The sequence below is a fragment of the Megascapheus bottae genome, chromosome 24, assembly GCF_031878675.1.
Source record: "Megascapheus bottae isolate mThoBot1 chromosome 24, mThoBot2.hap1, whole genome shotgun sequence".
Classification (NCBI taxonomy): domain Eukaryota; kingdom Metazoa; phylum Chordata; class Mammalia; order Rodentia; family Geomyidae; genus Megascapheus; species Megascapheus bottae.
Window position 1 is genome coordinate 12,208,393 of NC_143532.1, and position 19,302 is coordinate 12,227,694.

General features: G+C 48.4%; 2 protein-coding genes across 3 annotated transcripts; one reads left to right on the plus strand and one right to left on the minus strand.

The window, feature by feature from the left end:
• The first annotated feature begins 663 nt into the window (after positions 1–663).
• On the plus strand, positions 664–7,861 carry Cenpt (centromere protein T). The gene is made up of 13 exons (XM_090357421.1): positions 664–785; positions 3,132–3,222; positions 3,343–3,430; positions 3,523–3,619; positions 3,742–3,878; positions 4,019–4,055; positions 4,217–4,359; positions 4,979–5,179; positions 5,419–5,538; positions 5,781–5,877; positions 7,080–7,253; positions 7,348–7,452; positions 7,541–7,861. The coding sequence occupies exons 1-13, from the start codon at positions 673–675 to the stop codon at positions 7,662–7,664; spliced, it is 1,527 nt and encodes a 508-aa protein (XP_090213547.1). The 5' UTR covers positions 664–672; the 3' UTR covers positions 7,665–7,861.
• Tsnaxip1 (translin associated factor X interacting protein 1) lies at positions 7,849–19,241 on the minus strand. Of its 2 annotated transcripts, XM_090357416.1 has the most exons (16): positions 19,134–19,241; positions 17,852–17,954; positions 14,803–14,915; positions 14,559–14,682; positions 12,572–12,665; positions 11,954–12,150; positions 11,447–11,582; positions 10,563–10,732; positions 10,312–10,471; positions 10,105–10,235; positions 9,629–9,751; positions 9,332–9,484; positions 8,904–9,013; positions 8,569–8,689; positions 8,361–8,467; positions 7,849–8,189 (listed from the first exon to the last, which is right to left on the minus strand). In XM_090357416.1, exons 1-16 carry the CDS (start codon positions 19,175–19,177, stop codon positions 7,916–7,918), a joined length of 2,160 nt encoding a protein of 719 aa, XP_090213542.1. In that variant the 5' UTR covers positions 19,178–19,241; the 3' UTR covers positions 7,849–7,915. The 2 variants fall into 2 exon arrangements, with proteins under 2 accessions (XP_090213542.1, XP_090213543.1); XM_090357417.1 differs by lacking the exon at positions 19,134–19,241 and having other exon boundaries at positions 14,803–14,931; positions 17,852–17,932.
• Between the last annotated feature and the right edge of the window lie 61 nt (positions 19,242–19,302).

A 19,302-nucleotide genomic window follows, 5' to 3' on the forward strand; every position in this document is an offset into this window, starting at 1 on the left:
TAAATCACAACCAATTTATTAATGTAAAAAGTGTCTAACCTGGGGTATCAACGAGTGAGAAGTAATGCACCTACTCCTTGGTGAATGCAACTGTAACTCTTCTATCCAGTACCCCAACAATAAAAAAAAACAAAATTAAAAACATGCGGGGGGGAAAGTGTCTAACCTGGGCATAAACAATTTTGTTGTTGTTGTTGTTAGTCTTGGGGCTTGAACTCAGCCTGAGCACTGTCTTTTTCAGCACTCTTCTACATTGAGCCACAGCGACACTTCTGGTTACCTGGTGGTTAACTGGATATGAGTCTCATGGACTTTGTGCCCTGGCTGGTTTGAACCTTAATCCTCAGTCCTCAACCTCTTGAGTAGCTAGGATTTACAGGCAGAGCCACCGATGCACGGCAAAACAATTATTTACCAGACCTTGACCAGCTGGTTATAATCCACAACGTACACATGATCAAACCATTTGGAGGGGTGGCATATATTTGCCCAATCTTAGCTTTGGTAAGGGCAGACTAATCTTGACCTGACCAACGTGGCACAGAGCTGTAGAAGAACTACATTTCCCGTGTGCCTTTGCGGCAGTATCGCGAGCTTTTTCTTAAACGCGGCGGCGGGAACGCTGAGCCGGCCGCTGTTTTTGAGCTTTTGCTGGGGGCGGCGGCTGACAGAATGGCGGACGGTTTCTCTTCAGACAGCGAGCCCACGACACGCACCCTGCTACGGCGTGTGCTGGACACAGCGGACTCGCGCACTCCGCGGCGACGCCGAAGTGCTCGAGTTGGGTTTGTATGGGCGCTGCCAGAACGATCGGGGAGTGGGGTCTGAGTTGGAGAGAAATACTGTCAGCGCCCCGGGCCCTGACAGCTGACCCAACTCTCCCAGCCCCGCGGAGCTTATCTGTTGCTGCCTCCAAACTTGGACCTGTGCACCAAAATACTTGCATTGTGTCCTCGGATTACTTAGCCCACACCAGCCCAGGGTGTGGCCAGATATCTGGCCCTGCCTTTCCAGGTGGCCCTACTTTTCCTTGCCTATTCAGTTCTACTTGCCCGGTGGCTCCTGATTTGACGTGAAAAAAGCGTTAGAAAGCATCATTTGCAAGAAAATCAGGAAGGGGACACCGGAAAGGTGCTTTGCTAGGAAGCAGGGCCTGGTTCTGACGTTTGGTTGAAGTGTCGCTGGCAGAGGTGAGGCTCATGTGGTAGAAAGGGCAGAAGTTGGCATCTGCCAGCCTGGTATAGTGTCATAATCCTTATAGAGCAATGGCAAGTCATTTATGATGGGTTTTAGACCTATGAATGATGGAGCTGGAGTCAGAGAACATTTTGGTGGTTTTTGTTTTGTTTTTTGCCAGTCCTGGGGCTTGAACTCAGGGCCTGGGCACTGTCCTTGGACACTCTTTTGCTCAAGGCTACCACTCTGTCACTTGAGCCACAGCACCACTTCCCCCCTTTTCTGTGCATGCAGTTCTGGGGACTTGAACCCAGGGCTTAGTGCATACTAGGCCAGCACACTACCTCTGTGTCATGCTCCCAGCCCCACAGAACATTTTGACAGGAATTGGACAGAAAATTGGGCCCACACACACAAAAAAAATCTTTTAAATATCCTTGGATTGGATTATTTTGAGGTCTGGAATGGATACTCCTCTCTTTTTTTTTTCCTTGTATGTATGGAAAACCTTTTTTATTCTTTTATTGGTCATGGAGCTTGAATTCAGGGTGTGGACATTGTTCCTGAGCTTTTCTGCTCAAGGCTAACACTCCCATTTGAACTACAGCTCACCTTCTGGTTTTTTGCTAGATAATTGGAGGTAAGAGTCTCATGGACTTGCCTTCCTGGTCTAGCTTTGAACCTGATCCTCAGATTTCAACCTCCTGAATAGCTATGTGCCACCAGTGCCTGGCTTTTATTCTTTACAATTCTGCTCAGGTCACCTCTGTGAAATTGTTCTCAGCCTCCATTCCTAGCTAGATAATCCCTCCCTTCTTATAACTCAGGCTATCTGGATCCCTGTTGACTTCTGGCTTGGAAACACAGAAGTGGAAAGTACAAGTAGTTTCTGGGTTCCTGTTCCTGAAGGCAAAAGGGCATTCAGCTAGGAATTCTGGTAAAGGCCTATATCTATATCCCCTGTCCCTTCATCCCATTCCTTAAGAATTCGCGGATGAAAAAAAAAAGTTAAAGCAAAAATTAAAAAAAAAACAACTCAGATGCCATGTTCAGGTGGTTCATGCTGGTAATCCTAGCTACTCAGAAGGCAAGATCTGAAGATCGTAGTTTGAAGCCAGCCAGGACAGGAAAGCTCATAGTACTCTTTTTTTTTTTTTTTTGGCCAGTCCTGGGGCATGAACTCAGGGCCTGAGCACTGGCCTTGGGTTTTCTCATGGCTAGAGCTCTACCATTTGAGCCACAGCACCACTTCTGGCTTTTTTCTATGTATGTGGTACTGAGGAATCAAACCCTGGTCTTCATGCATGCTAGACAAGCACTCTACCACTAGGCCAAACTCCCAGCCTCATAGTACTCTTTTTTTTTTTTTTTTGCCAGTCCTGGGCTTTTAGCTCAGGGCCTGAGCACTGTCCTTGGACTTAAGGCTAGAGCTCTTCCACTTGAGCCTCAGCACCACTTCCAGCTTTTTTCTATGCATGTGGTTCCAAGGAATTGAACCCAGGTCTTCGTGCATGCTAGGCAAGCACTCTACCACTAGGCCAAACTCCCAGGTCCTCATAGTACTTTTTTTTTTTTTTTTTTTTTTTTGCCAGTCCTGGGCTTGAGCTCAGGGCCTGAGCACTGTCCTTGGATTTTCTCAAGGCTAGAGCTCTACCACTTGAGCCTCAGCACCACTTCCGGCTTTTTTCTATGTATGTGGTACCAAGGAATTGAACCCAGGTCTTCATGCATGCTAGGCAAGCACTTTAACCACTAGGCCAAACTCCCGGCCCACCTCATAGTACTCTTATCCCCAGTTAACCACCTAAAACACAAAAGGAGATCTTGGCTCAAAGTGGTAGAACACTAGCTTTGAGTAAAAGAGCTCAGGAACAGTGTTCAGTCCCTGAGTTCAGACCCTACAACCTACGGGAAAAAAAAAAAAAGAATTCTCAGAGCTGTTGGTTTTTACACAGTGCCCAGAAAACCCTGCTTGAAACACATTCCTCCAGGAGACTGAGGAGCCAAACAAAGACAACTGCCAGACAGCGTTCCCATGGAGGCAGGGTAAGTGCCCAGTCACTGATCACTCTAGAATTCTGGTTAGGGCCCTGAGGTGTGTTTCTGCTCTGGATCCTACCTTGAGGGCAGAAAAACAGATTAGATTCATGGTGCTTTCACCCATAGTCCATTGGCAGGTTAGCCCATGTTCAAGCCAGTGGGAATCTGGAGGAACAAACACCTAGGACCCTGCTGAAGAACATCCTGCTAACTGGTAAGTGAGCACTAGCTTGCTAAAGTTAGGTGCTAGTCCAACACCAGTCCTGTAACCTTCTCAGCTCCATCATCTTTTTGGTGTTTCTGCAGCCCCCGAATCTTCCATCCTGGTGCCAGAAACAATGGTAAAGCCGGTACCAGCACTACAGGTGGTCCAGCCCTCCAGACGGGAAAGCAGTCAGGGCAGGTGCACAGTGAACTCCCTCATGGGCTAGGTTGTTGGACAGCTCGGGTCTAGGAGCTTCATCAGGGGCACAAATAGTAGAATTTGGTTTCCTGGCCTATCTGAGATAAACTATATTCTTACAGTCTGGAGCTGCAACTTCCTGAACTAGAGCCCTCCACAACCCTAGCTCCAAGTCTGCCAGCCCCAAGCAAGAGGAAGCAGAGGCTGAGATTGTCATTGTTTCAGCAAGAAATAAACCAGGCGCTGCCTCTCTCCCAAGGTGAAGATAGAACTCTGTTGCTGTCCCCTCTCTCCTGGCCTCTGGAGAGGTAGAAGACACCTAAGAGAAGACTTTCTTGGGCCCGGATAACTTACCATGGTTTCTTCTTTTTTTTATATTCTTTCACTGGTCACTGACAGAGCCTGCAGGGAATGCTGATGCTTCATCTCTCACCAGGTGCAATTACCTCTTTTGGGGATTGATGGAATCGAAGTCTGGGAAGGGAGGTACTCACTGGTAGCCACTTCTAAGATATGAGTGCCAGGGAAAAGAGGGAGTCCTTTGGCTAAAGTGGGCCTTGGGTACCTTACTTTCCTATGCTTCTTCCCTCATACCAGTTCCCTCAACCTGACATTTGCTACACCTCTTCAACCACAGTCAGTGAGGAGACCTGGTTTGGCCCGCAGACCTCCTACCCGAAGGCCTGTAGATATGGGTGTCTTGTTGCAAGATCTTCAAGATAATTCCTTAGCCCCTCCAGGTAAGGTTGAGGTTTTCCCCTTCTAGCCTTTGGGGGAAAATTCCTCCCCTCCTGCCTCCATGACAGAAAAGAGGTACAACTCAGTCCAGGATTGCTCCTCTGCTGGTAGGGTCAAGGACAATAATCAGTACTTTAATAAGTAGTTTCTGCTTCCTTTCCACAAGTACTTCTGGCCTTAATGTCATGTCTATACCTTCCAGAAGCTCATATTTTTGAGCTACCAAGCTGAAAGTAGTAGGAAAGAGGTGTGTATAGTGACTGAGTTCATCATCAGCTAGCTAGTTAGAATTGACCTAGGATCCTGATTCTAGAAGACAAGATCCCCAGAGTAGAAGGATGGTTCTGGGCAGGGGAGAAGTGGAGAGTAAAAGAATGGTAAGTGGTTGGGAGTGGAGGGTGGGAGGAAGAGCAAGGCATAGAGGCTTAGAAATGCCAGGCCAAGGAACAAGAAGGTAATCAAGGACAGCTGTGGAAAAGAGATAAGTAGGGTTCAGGATCTTTCTCCGAAAGCCATAAAGGCAGAGCATACCCATAGGGCCCACTGTGTGGTCTCTGGCAACTCAGGGTTTAGCAGGTAGGCCTAGAAAACACTGAGTTACAGCCCGCCTTTCATCTCTAGGTGAAAGTCTCAGAGCTACTGTTGCTACTTTGCCAACGGATACAGTATTGGAGGACACCCAGCCCTTCTCACAGCCCTTGGTTGGCCACTCTCCCAGTGTGCGTCCCTCTGTAGCCCACTCCTCTCACGTTGGCACTGAAGATTCTGAGAGGACTTTGAGTCACAGGACATATAGCAGTGGGCTAGAGTTACAGAACCACAGTGAGTATGTAGGGCAGGTGGTCTTGAACCAAGGTTATTTTTGGCAAGAATTGGCCGTGGTAGCTTTTCCTCCCAGATCCCATGTTTGTTTCCTAGCTGGAATTCCTGGCTAGGAACTCCTCCACCCAGAAGCAGAGTCAGTGTTGGGCCAAGAAATTTCAAACCAATATGCTGGTGCTGCCTTTGGCATGCTTTCTTCTCAGAGGCTGGCTTTGCTGCTCCATCTTTACCCCTCTCAGACCTACAGCGTTGTCCTGCTGCTTCTACAGAGGTGACAGAAGTGGAGAGACCTCAGAGAGCTGTGGAGGACAAGGAGCCAGAAGAATCTATACAGGATGAAGACTTTCCTGGCAGGCCAGGTAAAAGGCAATGTAGGAATCAGCAGGGGGTTGGTAATAACTGTGTTAAGGCCCTGGCACACAGAAGGGACTTGCCTGGGAATTGAGAACTGGTGGTATTAGTGGAGAAGAGAAACTCTGAAAGGCACTTGGTTGACTAGAGCTGGGTAAAACCCTTGAGAAATATGACAAGGAGACTGGACCTGCACAGCTGATTGAGATGCTCAAACTTGAGTCCCTGTGACCCTGCCCTTTCTCTACAGCAAGTCCAGAATTGACCTCCAGCACCCCTGAGTTCCTCCAGGCCAAGCGATCCCATCAGTTTCTTGAGCCCGCTCCACCACAGCCTGATGTTGCAGTGTAAGAATCCAGGATCCTGGGCCTCTTGGGAAGGGGACAGGCACTGAGGTTGGCATTTGGCACCTGTACAGACTGTTATCACCCTTTGTATCACCCCTGAATATGCAGATCTCCCAGCCAATAGCCTGAGCTGGATACAGGGTGTCCCCCAAGAACATATTTGTCAGGCTGGGAATGTGGCATATGGTAAAATGCTTACCTAGCATACATGAAGCCCTGGGTTTGATTCCTCTGTACCACAGAAACAGAAAAGGCCAGAAGTGGCACTGTGGCTCAAGTGGTAAAGTGCTAGCCTTGAGCAAAAGAAGCTCAGGGGGACCGGGAGTTTGGCCTAGTGGTTAAAGTGCTTGCCTAGCATGCACGAAGACCCGGGTTCGATTCCTCGGTACCACATACATAGAAAAAAGCCGGAAGTGGTGCTGAGGCTCAAGTGGTAGAGCTCTAGCCTTGAGAAAGTCCAAGGACAGTGCTCAGGCCCTGAGCTCAAGCCCAGGACTGGCAAAAAAAAAAAAAAGTCATCTTGAAGCCTACCTCCAGCGGTATAGAGGAGCCTGAGTGAGGGAGAAGTACCTGGGTTAGTGTGTAGTCAGAGAAGGCTTCCTGGAGGATGATTGATGGAATTGAGACAGGCAGTGATAGATTCCAAAGGGAAGAGACTAGGCCAGGCACTGGTGGCTCAAACCTCTAACCCTAGGTATTGAGGAAGCTGAGATCTGAGGATCATAGTTTGAAGCCAGGCGGAGCAAAAAAGTCCAAGAGACTCTCATGTTCAATTAACTGCTAAAAAGCCAGAAGTGGACTGTGTGGCTCGAATGAATGATAGAGTGCTAGCCTTGAGCGAAAAAGCTCAGGGACAGCACCCAGGCCCCTGAGTTCAAGCCTTAAGACCAGCACAAAAAAGAAAAGGATGAGAGAGATTGTCCATTCTTAGGATTGGGCTGGGGAGTGTCACAGGTCTGAATAAGTGACTGTGTATAAGGCTAGACTAGGATTTGGAGTCCAGACTGGAAGGATAGGACCTAAAGGAAAAACTTCCGTGTGGCCTCTTTACCATGCTGCCCCTCAATGGATGGTAGGAACTGCTCATCTAGGTTAGCCAAGAAGCACCTAGGCCCGGTACTAGTAGGAGCAAACAGAACTTGAATAGGGTCTTCTTCAAGTATCTATTCAGTCACCTCTGTCTACTCCTGCCTCTTGTCTAGCTTGCCTCCAGAGCCTATCGAGCCTGTACCAGCCAAACTTCCCCTCAGGCCCCGGACTGCTGGCCCCAGACGTCAAGATCCTTATAGAACTGGACTGAGCCACTATGCAAAACTCTTTAGCTTCTATGCCAAGATGCCTATTGAGAAGAAAGCTCTTGAGGTGGTGGAGAAGTGGTGAGTGCATATTGTACGTCTGAGTTAATAGAACAGCCTTTTAGGTTATGAATAGACTTACTCAGTGTGCTCTCCCCCTCAACTTCCACGGCAGCCTAGATAAGTATTTCCAGCACCTTTGCAATGACCTGGAGGTGTTTGCTGCTCATGCTGGCCGCAAGACTGTGAAGCCAGAGGATTTGGAGCTATTGATGCGACGGTAAGAGTGTGGAAAAGAGAAGCTGGAGAAGAGGGGGTAGGGGAGGGCGCTGATTCTGATGTGCTCTGCTCCTCTTCCTCTACTGCAGGCAGGGTCTGGTCACCGAGCAAGTCTCCTTGCATGTGCTTGTGGAACGACACCTGCCCCTGGAGTACCGCCAGCTGCTCATCCCCTGTGCATTCAGTGGCAATTCTGTTTTCCCTGCCCAGTGATGGTCAGGCCTCAATCCTTGCTGTCTATACCCCGGACCTTGTAATTCATATCATTCTCCAACTCTCTGTCCTTTCCCCTAAGATCAATAAGTTATCACAAACAGAAAATTTTGCTTTTTGGTGCATGTCCTGGGGCCAGCCCAGATACCCTTTATCCCTTAGTCACTGACTTCCCAATACAGCCTGGAATAAACAGTTTTATTAGAGAAATGGAGTTAGCACTGGAATACTCAATATTGCCTACCATGATCCTAGCTTGTGGGCTCTAGCTCTCGAGGCCCCATGCGCTTGGTGTCAGCAATTCGAAGTCGTTCCAGTACCTTGTGGAGCACTACTCCAGCGCTCTCTTCTACCACTTCCACCTCCTCCTCCTCCTCTTCTTCCTTCTCCTTTTCCAGTTCTAACAAATCTGACTCGGGAATCAGGAAGGCCTGGCTCAGGTAGGCACGCAGTGTGTGTTTGTCTAGGCTGGGGTCGATGGTCATCAGGGCCTTTCGCAGCTTGGATAGAGTCACTGTCTCATTGCTGCCCCCCAAGGAAAGAGAGAGAGGCTTGAGCCCTCCAGTGCCCTCCTTTCTGCCCAGCTTGAGCAGTTTATAGTGTCCAGCAGCACAGGGAGACTTGTGGGCTTGAGATGCTACCCTGTGGGCAATTCACCAGTGGCTGAGTGGGCCTAGGGGCTCCCAGGTCACTTACACTGTCAGGCCCAGCTGCTGCTTTATTTCCTGCAGGTATTCTTCCTTCTCCTTTTCATACTGTTCCCACAGCTTTTGTACGAATGGCTCACTCTGGCCCTCCTCTGTCTGGAAGGGGCCACAAGGTAGGGTAAAGCCACAATAACTGGAGCCCAGTTAGGGTTAAGGTTAGGGTAGGAGTAGAGCAATTTCCTAGGCCCTATACCCACCTCTATAAACAAAAAGCGGTAGTTCAACACATCCTCACTGTTGGCATTCCAGCCCCCTGACTCCAACAGCTCCTGAATGTCCTCTTCCTTTTTGAGGGGGAAAAAGTTCTTGAGAATGGTGCTGTGGGAGAAGGAAACACAATAAGGTCCACAAGGGCCTGGCTGAGGTTGCCCATCCCTCTCTTCATCCCCATTTGGGGGGATCACAGTGTTAGGAAGTACTGAGCTCTAAGGTTGTGTGCCTTCCTGCAGGCTTCCTTTGCCCTGCATACCTGGGAGCCAGGCCAGTGAAGATGTTGTGCTGGAGTTTGGGATGGCCTGGACTGGCCTCTTACCTGAACTGCTCATTGGTTAGTAACCCTTCATTCTGAGTGTCAGCATTCGTCATCTCCTTCAGCAGCTTGGCTACTGTATTCTTGTGGTTGATATATACACTCTCCATCATCTACAGGAAAGGACACATTCATTAATGTGCTGCTTCCTGGAGTAGTGGGCACAGAGCTGGGCTTTGCTGGGATCAGAGGTCTTTTTTTTTTTGTTGGCCTTCGGGCTTGGACTCTGGGCCTGGGTGCTGTCCCTGAGCTCTTCAGCTCAAGGCTACCACCCTACCCCTTGAGCCACAGCACCACTTCCGGTTTTCTAGTGGTTAATTGGAGATAAGAATCTCACAGACTCCTGAGTGACTAAGATTACAGGCATGGGCCACCACATCCATGCAGAGGTCCTTTTAATCTCAAGTGGAACAACCAGGGGCCAGGTTCACCTTTCCCATCAAGACTGCATAGAAATGACTCATGACTTCATTGGTGCGGAAGAGCTTAATGTTTTCAAAAATGGTGTAAGCCCAGGCCATGGCATCATTGGTCCCAAAGCGACGCTCCAAGAAGTTGAAGAAGAAATCTTGGAATTTCGATTTCTGCAGGATGGGAGGAATGCTTGGTGAGCTTGCCAGGGTTGGCTCCCTCCTTACTTCCTAACACCTTGAGGTGACCCCCACATTACCAGAGAACTCTGGATTTGAAGGCCACACAAGGCCAAAAGAACTGGAGAGAGAACTGACCTCATCTCCGAGCCGTTCCTTCCAGGCATCCTGGAGGAGGTCCACCACAAACTTTTTACTTGGCTTCTTGTTCTCCACAATGCCGTCAAACCGAAGGAAAGGAGGGACATCTTCCCCATAGCCCTGGAAGGCAGAATATCAGCTCTGTGTCCCCACCACCAAAAGCCCCAGGTAGTCCCTCCAAAAGCTTATCTCCTGGGGCCGGGAGTTTGGCCTAGTGGTTAAAGTGCTTGCCTAGCATGCATGAAGACCCGGGTTTGATTCCTTGGTACCACATACATACAAAAAAGCCGGAAGTGGTGCTGAGGCTCAAGTGGTAGAGCTCTAGCCTTAAGAAAGTCCAAGGACAGCACTCAGGTCCTGAGCTCAAGCCCGGGACTGGCAAAAAAAAAAAAAAAAGCAAAAGCTTATCTCCTCATTAGCAAGGACTGAGGGCTGTAGCTCTAGGTCTCTCTCCCACTCAGGGACTCCCCTACCAGACCACGGAAGGAGTCTTTCCCTCGGAGCAGGCCCTCTCCAATCTCCTCCAGGAGTACATCCACCAGCTGGTCGCTGTTCTTGCCCTCTGCCAGAATTCGCCACCTTTCTGAGCCCCCAGCTATCACATCTGCAAGTGGAGAGAGGGAGCTAGAATCCAGGTCAGGCCATTCTGTAAGCCCTGGATCCCCGATAGCCATAATTACCTTCACACTTGGTCCAGTCAGGTCGGGGTGTAGAGGTACGCTGGATCTCTTGCAGCTCAGCTGAGAACTGGTCTCGCTCCTTCAGTGTCATCATGTGTAACTGCAGCAATACCTCATGTTCCTTGCACACCTCCTCATAGTCAGCTTTCAGGGCATCCAGCTGTAGGCAATGTGGATTGATCCTACCTACCCATCTGCCTGATCCTTCCTTACTTACCAGGTCTAGCTTAGCCTTGCCGGGCCACCAGCACCTGCTCTTGAAGATCCTTGTTGGTCTTCTCCTGCATTTCAAAATCCCTCCTTGGTACCACATCTCCAAAGTTGGCTTTCATGGTGTTGAGTTCCATCTGTGTACGGGTCAGGTCTTGACGGGTCATCTTCAGAGCCAGTGTTAGCTTCACGGGGTCTTCCCCCCAGACGCCTGCCAGGGAGCCCGCCAGCCTATGTCACCTGGGCTCTGGAGTCTGAAGCCCAGGGCTGGGTTGAATAGCTTTTGGGGCATGCTCTCTGGACTAGGCCTTCCCCACAGTACTACCAGCCTAGGCTTAAGTAGAGAAGCCCAGGACATGCAACTTCGCCTTTCAGAAATGGTCCTACTTGAGAGGTATCAATGTTCAAGAAGTAATGTACCCGCTACCAGATGAATGTGACTGTAACCCCTCTAAACATTACCCTGACAATATAATTGAAAAAAAGAGGAAGAAGAAAAAAATGGTCCTACTTCATGATCCTGTGAGTCTCAGTTCAGCTCAAAAGATCCCCAGCCCTGACTGATGGCAGGGATATCTCCCATATGTAGTATTAGAAATGCTGAGTGAGGCCAGGCCACTGGTGGCTCATACCTGCAATCCTAGTTACTCAAGAAGCTGAGATCTGAGGATCACAGGTCAAAGCCAGCCCAGGCAGGAAAATCTGTGAGACTCTTATCTCCAACTAACCACTCAAAAACTGGTAGTCGTGTTGTGAGTCAAAGTAGAGTGCTAGCATTGAGCAAAATACCTCAGTTACAGGGCCCCAAGTTCAAGCTCTATGACTGATCCCCCCCCAAAAAAAAAATGTTGAATGAATGGGGTGAATGATGAGAGTGGGACTTCTCTCCCATCCTTCAGAATAAGAGAAACTTGACTCTGGTTACCTGGAGACTGGGCTAATGACATATCTTCCCGCTGGTACCGTAGCTCATTCAGGTCCCCAATGAGAATCTTACGGGCATCTCTCTCACTGAGATAGCGCAAGTACTCTTCAGCCAAGCTCTTCCTTAGTTTGGACACCTGTTGCAAAGTTGTCTGTGTAGTTAGGGTCAGCTAATTACCATAGGGGGTAAGGTGGGGGTTGGGTGGTACCCTTGGCTTAGAAACAAGAAAGGTATAAGAAAGAAAGTGGCTAGTCCCAGAAACCCAGCCAAGTTCCCAGGTTTTCCTCCCCAAAGCTGCTAGTACTGCGAGCCACACTGAGTCTGTGCCAAACTTTCCCAGCAGAGCAGAAGGTGATGGAAATATGGGCTCCAAGAGACCAAATAGCTCTGTGGCAGTCCAGGCAGAAGGGAGAATGAGGTTAGGGGTTTCTTCAGTGTGCAGGTCATCCCTGTGGTCAAAGTAAAACAGGAATTCAGGAGTTGGGTCATCACACTACTTTCATTTACCTCACTCTGCAACGAGACCTTCTCTTCATTCTTTTTGTCAATGAGTTTTAGCAAATTCATCTTCTCTTTCTTCAACACAGAGATTTCACACTTCTCCTCAGCCCTCATGGCCAGGATCCTCTCATTGCAGTCTTCATTCATAGTGATAAGCTTGGCCTTTAGGGGCTCCAGGGTTCGAATCTTCTCCCTTTGGTAGGCTAAGCAGGGATAGATGGAAGAGTCCTTTTCCATCCAAGGGGAACAAATAGCCAGAAGACAGATGCTGTCAGTTACCAACTTTGAGTCCATGCTGGCCTTGTTCAAAGCTATGACCCCTGCTTCAAGCCTTTCCACACTTGCTTTTGGGATCTGAAATCACAGTTATACACCTATGCCTCTAGTCCTGAGCTCCACTCTCTTCCCACCCCTGAACCTGGCAAGTGCTTATTCTCCTGGAGTTGTTTCCTGTAGATACTACTTCTCTAGCTTTCACAATGATGAGAGGCCTGAAGTACCCTGAGTGACCTTAAGGCCCAAGTTAGTAGCTGCCCCAGCTCTACTATGGAGTCCTAGAAAAATTGAAAGAGAATCATCTGTTGCCATTCCTATTTGGGCACAGGAAAGAAGCTACCTTCTTACCCAGCATCAGCTCATATGCATTCTTGATGGAGGACAGCAATGGCTTATATGTCTTGAAATCTTCTATGAAGAAGTCAAAGATTTCTCTGTAAGGCTAACCAGAAAAGGGAACCTGTCACTTCCTAGCCCATACCTGCCACCTTGAAGCTATTAGGTAAGCCATAGCAAAAAAATGTTCTGAGAGCCACGTAGATCTCACATGTGCCATAGAGTTTGGGTTGGAGTTCTCTGAAGGGCTTTCATGGTGTTGTTTCTGAGACCTAGCAAACTACCATTGACTAAATTTGCCATTTTCTTTGGCTATGTAAACAGCTTCTTGCTTTCTAGACTGCACCTCTGAGCTGTATCCCTCCTCTATCTCAAAGTCCTGTTGGAGCAAGACTGAAGATTCTAGCCTTGCATTTTGATTCTACAGTAGAAGTGTGGGCTCCTGTCCCATTTGGGCACAGAGTGACTTTTTTTTTGCCAGTCCTGGGGCTTGAACTCTGGGCCTAAGCACTGTCCTTGATCTTTCTCAAAGCTAGAGCTCTACTACTTGAGCCATAGCACCACTTCTGGCTTTTTCTATGTATACAGTACCAAGGAAGGCAAGCACTCTTACCACTAGGCCAAATATCCGGCCCCCCCTTTTTTTTCCTTTTGGAAGGGGTGCCTGATGTGAAATGGGGGGCTTCTAGATTTGCAGACACAAAAATCAGCAAGTATGCCAGGCATAGTTGCGTCTAGACCAATCTCTCATCTCTCCTTCCTTCTCTCTCACTCTCTCCCTCCTTTTCCTCTCTGTCCTTTTCTCTTTCCTTCCTCTGCCTCTGAACTCATTCCTCAAGATTAGGGTTGTCAGGGCCAGGAGCATGGCCTACTGGTAGAGTGCTTGCCCAGCATGCAGAAAGCCCTGGGTTTGATTCCTTGGTACCACATACACAGAAAAAGCCAGAAGTGTGCTGTGGCTCAAGTGGCAGAGCGCTAGCTCTGAGCAAAACATGTCCAAGGACAGTGCCCAGGCCCTGAGTTCAACCAGGACTGGCAAAAAAAAAAAAGCTAATGCTGTATCACTTAAACATAGTTCCACTGCTGGCGTTTTGGGAGTTAAGAATGAAAGGACTTATGGAAAGGACTTGCTGGGTGTGGTGGCTCATACCTGTAATCCTAGCTACTCAGGAGGCCGAGATCTGATGATTGAAGCCAGCCTAGGTACTAAAGAACCTGAAACTCTTATCTCCAATTAATCACTAGAAAAGGGGAAGTGGGGCTATGGCTCAAGGGATAGGGTGGTACCCTTGAGCTGAAATGCTCAGGGACAGCACCCAGGCTCAGAGTTCAAGCCCCATGACCCCCCCCCACATACAAAGAAGAATGGAATGGACTTTTCTGCCCAGGCTGGCATCAAACTATAATCCTCAGATCTTAGTGTCTTGAGTAGCTATCAGTACACATGTGAACCACAGGCACACAGCTCCCATTCAGTGATATCTTTGGAGCCAGCCTGGCAGCTGAAGGAATAGGAGAGAGCATCCAGTCTACCCAATTTAGTGAGAAAACTCCAGCGTCAGTACTTTTGGTTCCACACAGCCTGTCTATTGATTTTGGTGGTCTTTTTGTCTGATTTTGTGTTGGTACTGAGTCTTGAACGCAGCTCAGGACTTAGGTACTGTTCTTTGGCTTTTTTTATTTTTCACTCAGATATGGTGCTCCATCACTTGAGCCACAGCTCCATTTCTGGCTGTTAGCTGGTTATTTGGAGATAAGAGTTTCATGGACTTTCCTGCCCATGCTGGCTTTGAATGACAATCCTCAGATGTCACCCTTCTGAGTAGCTCATACCTGTGAGCCATCAAGACCTAGCTTGTTGACTTTGTTATAGGATATTCTTCTCTTCAGGGAGAGATCTATATGAGCTGGGAAAGGCTATCTCCCTCTGGCTATCGGCTCAGTGTCAGTGGGTGAGGTTTCTTCCTGCCCTGTCCCATGTTGAATCTGTGATGCTGACCTGCAGCCTCAGTTCCTGTGTAGAATCTGTGCCCAGGTCTAGCAGGAGGAGTTCCTTGCGTAGGTAGTTTTCAAGCTGTTCCAGGTACTTGGGCTTGGCCATGCCCAGAGGATTCTGCTGCCAGCTATTGAAAAGAATGTAGGCTGAGATGTCACCAGCACCCTTGGCCTGGGACATCACGTATCTCAACCCTACCTGCCAGGTATATACCAGCCCACCCACCATCAGGCGAACCCTGCCTTACCTAGGTCGTTTCTGGTACTCAGTGGAACAGGGCTTTCGATTTTGCAGAATGGTCTGGCCAGTGGCGAATGTGGGCCATGGGGACAGATGGCCACTCAGGGAGAACTGCCAGGGCTTCAAGGAGAAAATACTATGGCAACATTACTCTCTCCTTCCTAATATATATATATACATATATATGTATATATATGTATATATATATATATTTTTTTTTTGTCAGTCCGGAGCTTGAGCTCAGGGCCTGAGCACTGTCCTTGGACTTTCTCAAGGCTAGAACTCTACCACTTGAGAGCTCAGCACCACTTTCGGCTTTTTCTATATATATGGTACCAAGGAATCGAACCCGGGTCTTCGTGCATGCTAGGCAAGCACTTTAACCACTAGGCCAAACTCCCGGCCCCGTCCTTCCTAATATTCTTACATCCTTTCTCCCACACTCCTGATTTGTTTTCCCTGCCACCATTCCCATCTGGTGTGCTCTCTCTCTCCCTCTCCTCTCTCCCTCTTTCTCTTTCTCTCCTTTTCCCCCTCTCCCTGTCCTCCCCCCCTCTCTTGCCCTCTCCCTCTCTCTCCCTCCTTTTGGAGACATGGTCTCACTATATATAGTCCAGGCTGGCTTTGAACTATTATATATTCCAGGTTGGCCTCAAACTTAATATTCTACTTCCTCCTCTGAGGAGGAGGACAAGTGTATGTCATCATGTTTGGCTATAAACATCTCTTAATATGGTTTATAATTAAGACTATGGTCCTTGAATTAGGGCATGGATTAAGTCTCTTATCTCCCTTATTAACTGTGTGGCCATGGGCTTAACTTCTCGGAGCCTCATCTTTATATCTCCACCATAGGGATGATGTAGTCACCACTCTCCTGTACTGAGGTAAAGTGCCATGACACTCTGGCTCTGCTTAGGACTCAATAAAAGTGAGCTAGTCTCTTCTGTATTAAGTCAGTGAGTATTGAATACCTGTGCTGTGGAAACAGATTATGAGTTACCGGACAGCCCTACCTCTGGCCCCATGACATAATGTGGTCAAAGACACAGACATTCAGGCCCAACCAGCAGTGTATTTTTATTTCCTCTTCCACCTTCTCCTCCTCTTCTTTTCCTTCTCCTCCTTTTTCTTTTGTGACAATACTAGGGCTTGAACTCAGAACTTGGGTACTGTCCTTGAGTTTTTCTGTTCAAGGCTAGCACCCTACCACTTGAGCCGCATCTCCACTTCCGTTTAATTGGAGATGAGTCTCTCAGGTTTGTCTGCCTGAGCTAGCTTTTTTGTTTATTTTTTCCCCCTGGTTGTGGGGCTTGAACTCTGGGCCTCGGCGCTGTCCCTGAGCTGATCAAGGCTACCATCATACCCCTTAAGCCACAGTGCCACTTCTGGTTTTTTTGGTGGTTAACTGGAGTTTCATGGACTTTAAACTTTAGTACCCAGGCTGTCTTTGAACGGCAATTCTCAGATCTCAGCCTCCTAAATAGCTAGCATTACAGGGGTGAGCTACCGGGCCCAGCTTGTTTTTTGTTTTGCCAGTCCTGGGGCTTGAACTCAGAGACTAGGCTTTGTCCCTGAGCCTCTCTGTGCTCAAGGGTAGCGTTCTGCCACTTGAGCTACAGAACCACTTTTTCTGTTTATGTGATACTGAGGAATCGAACCCAGGGCTTTGTGCACGCTAGGCAAGCATTCTACCACTAAGCCACGTTACCAGTCTGTCAACAAGACTCTTATCTCCAATGTAGCACCAACACATCCAGTAGTGGAGCTATAGTACAAATGATACAGCTCTAGCCTTGAGCAACCAGGCCCTGAGTTCAAGCCCCAGGACCAGCACAAAAAAGAAAAAGAAAATATAGGTGGGGAGAAAGATGAAAGAATTAGTTTAATGCCCTATCAGGATAAACTACACCAAGTAGAGAAAGGAAAGGAATGCCAGTTTCAAGGATAACAATTGATGCCAGGTGAACAGATTTATAACCAGCTTGGGCAGGTTGTGACTGTATTGCCCCCTGTAGGTGAAAATGCAAAGGCAGCTACAGAGCATTGGTAGAAGAAACAGTGTCCCCTAGTGGTTGACAATAGCCACGCAGAAAAAAAGCCCAAATGAACCTGGCCCCAGGTTCACAGAATTATGAGAGCTAATGGGAGCAAGGAGCTGGAGTCTGCCCTGCCAGGATGTGTTTTATGGAGATTACATGTTATTCCCTGTATCCTCCCTGGACAGAAAGTTTCCATCCTCACAAAGTGTATGGTGCATATGTTCTTAAATTCTCCATAAGAAACACACAAATGAAAACCATCACACAGTCTGGTTTCACAGTAAGTTGGAGTTATAAGTTTAGTCAAATCTGTTTTTTTTTAATTTTTGCCAGTCCAGGGGCTTGAACTCAGGGCCTGAACACTGACATTGGACTTTCCCAAAGCTAGAGCTCTACCACTGGAGCCACTTCCGGCTTTTTCTATGTATGTGGTACCAAGGAGTCGAACCCCAGGCCCAGGGGTAGGGTGGTAGCCTTGAGCTTTCATACCCCTGCTCATTATGGTGTTTTTGATATATATCAGTCACAGACAGGCACTCATGGCTGACACCTAGCTCCTCAGGAGGCTGAGATCAGTGCCCAGGCCCTGAGTTCAAACCCCAAACAAATATGTTAACCACTGAAGGACCCTAACAGACATAAAGACAAAAAGGCATAGTCACAGAACTGAAGGAACTTGGCAAAGAAAGTGTGATCGTTCTAGTATCAATCACAGTGCCTATCATATGGCCTGCTGGATGAAGAAATGAGATCCATTCCAGAATGGTGAGGTGCAGAGAAAGGGGATCTGAGGGCAGTGGCCGAAGTCTCTCTCTGTCTAGGGAGGTCTGGCAAGGCCTTTCAGAAACTAGTATGCACTCCCTCCTCCCCAAAGCGTAGTGGGCATCTGTGAGCTATGTGCCCTTGATTGGGAAGAAGCTCCTCTGGTCAATTCAGGTAAATGCTTCTTGATGGTTGTAGACAAGGAGACAATTCACAGAGTCTGATGTGGGGTTCCAAAATATTATTACTAACCAGTGACTTCCATTTCTTAGAATATTTGCGTTTCTGGGTGCATTTTAAGTCTCCGTAAGGGGATTCATCATCTGAAGTTCCTTTTGAAGACTGTGGCTGTGATCTGCACATAGGAGAATTTGGTCATGGGTGACAGAGTCCAGAATAGAGAGAGCCCTTTTAACCATTGCAAAATCCAAAAGGCATGCCCTCTGCTCTCCTCAGGGTAAGGCCCTGAGTCTTCCCAGCACTGCATCTAGATTCCCAGAGATGCAGCTCAGCAAGCCCGTGGCTCTGAGCCCAGACCATTTTCATACATTCCCAGAAGCATTCTTCTCATCAAATGAATCTCACTAACTCCTGCTTCAGCAGGAACCTAGAAAGCCCAGGCTCCTGTGACTGTTCCCTGTATCTAGCCACTCAGGAGACTGAGATTTGGGGACCCATCATAGTTTGAAGCCAGCATGGGTAGAAAAATCTTAAAGAGGGGCTGGGAATGTGGCTTAGTGATGGTGTGCTTGTCTAGCATGCATGAAGCCCTGGGTTCAATTCCTCAGTCCCACATAATCAGAAAAAGCCACAAATGGTACTGTGGCTCAAGTGATAGAGTGCTAGCCTTGAGCAAAAGAAGCTCAGGGACAGTGCCAAGTCCTGAATGCAAGCCCCAGGTCTGGCAAAAAATATTAAAGATTCTTATTTCCAATTAGCCAACACGCACAAAGAGAAGGAAATGACTTAAATAAAAGGACCTGAGTTGAAGTCCCAGTGCAGGCAACCAGGCAGATTTTTCTGCCCCTGGTGGCTTTGAACCTTGACCCTGAGCTCTCAACTTCTTGAGTAGCTAGGATTACAGCCACTGAGCTCTACCCTGGTCTTCCGCTCCCCACCCTCCCCGACCCCGTCTTGGGGCTTGAATTCTGGGCCTGGGTGCTGTCCTTGAGTGACCTGAATGAGCTCTTTTCCTCGAGGCTAGCACTCAACCACGTTGAGCCACAGCTCTACGTTCGGTTTTCTGGTAGTTAATTGTGTTTTCTGCGCAGGCTGGCTTTCGACTGCAATCCTCAATCTCAGCCTCCTGAGTAGATAGGATTACAGGCGGGAGCCTGCCCTTTTGATAGCACCTAACTTCCTCACTAGGCTGACAAACCAAGATTCTGATTCTGCATCAACTGATTCTGTGGCACTGGAGCCCCAACACGAAGAACAGAGGTCGATGTGCAGGGCAGAGATCCTGACCAGGTGTCATCTTTTTCGAAAGTGTACTTAAGCCCGTCTCTCCTCCCTCAGCTTTACCAACGCCTACCTCGGCTTGGAGAAGCTGTAGATACGCTGCTGTGGGTTAGCCATGACCCTCTGGCAGGCGGGCGGCCAGCACCCGCAGACTAAGAAGCCGAGATAGTGTACAGCCTATCGCCTTGGCAACTAGCTCCCAGCTAACCCTGCGGTGAGGGCGAGACCAGGGTCGTGCCACG

Excerpts from the sequence above, each read along its gene's own strand:
- Cenpt (XM_090357421.1), top strand. The coding sequence starts at position 673 with ATGGCGGACGGTTTCTCTTCAGACAGCGAGCCCACGACACGCACCCTG. Across the intron at positions 4,056-4,216 it reads GATGCTTCATCTCTCACCAG|TTCCCTCAACCTGACATTTG; the intron begins GTGCAATTACCT and ends CCCTCATACCAG. Across the intron at positions 7,453-7,540 it reads TTGGAGCTATTGATGCGACG|GCAGGGTCTGGTCACCGAGC; the intron begins GTAAGAGTGTGG and ends CCTCTACTGCAG.
- Tsnaxip1 (XM_090357416.1), bottom strand. The coding sequence starts at position 19,177 with ATGGCTAACCCACAGCAGCGTATCTACAGCTTCTCCAAGCCGAG. Across the intron at positions 11,583-11,953 it reads AGGTCTCGTTGCAGAGTGAG|GTGTCCAAACTAAGGAAGAG; the intron begins GTAAATGAAAGT and ends ACTTTGCAACAG. Across the intron at positions 10,472-10,562 it reads ACAAGGATCTTCAAGAGCAG|CTGGATGCCCTGAAAGCTGA; the intron begins GTGCTGGTGGCC and ends CATTGCCTACAG.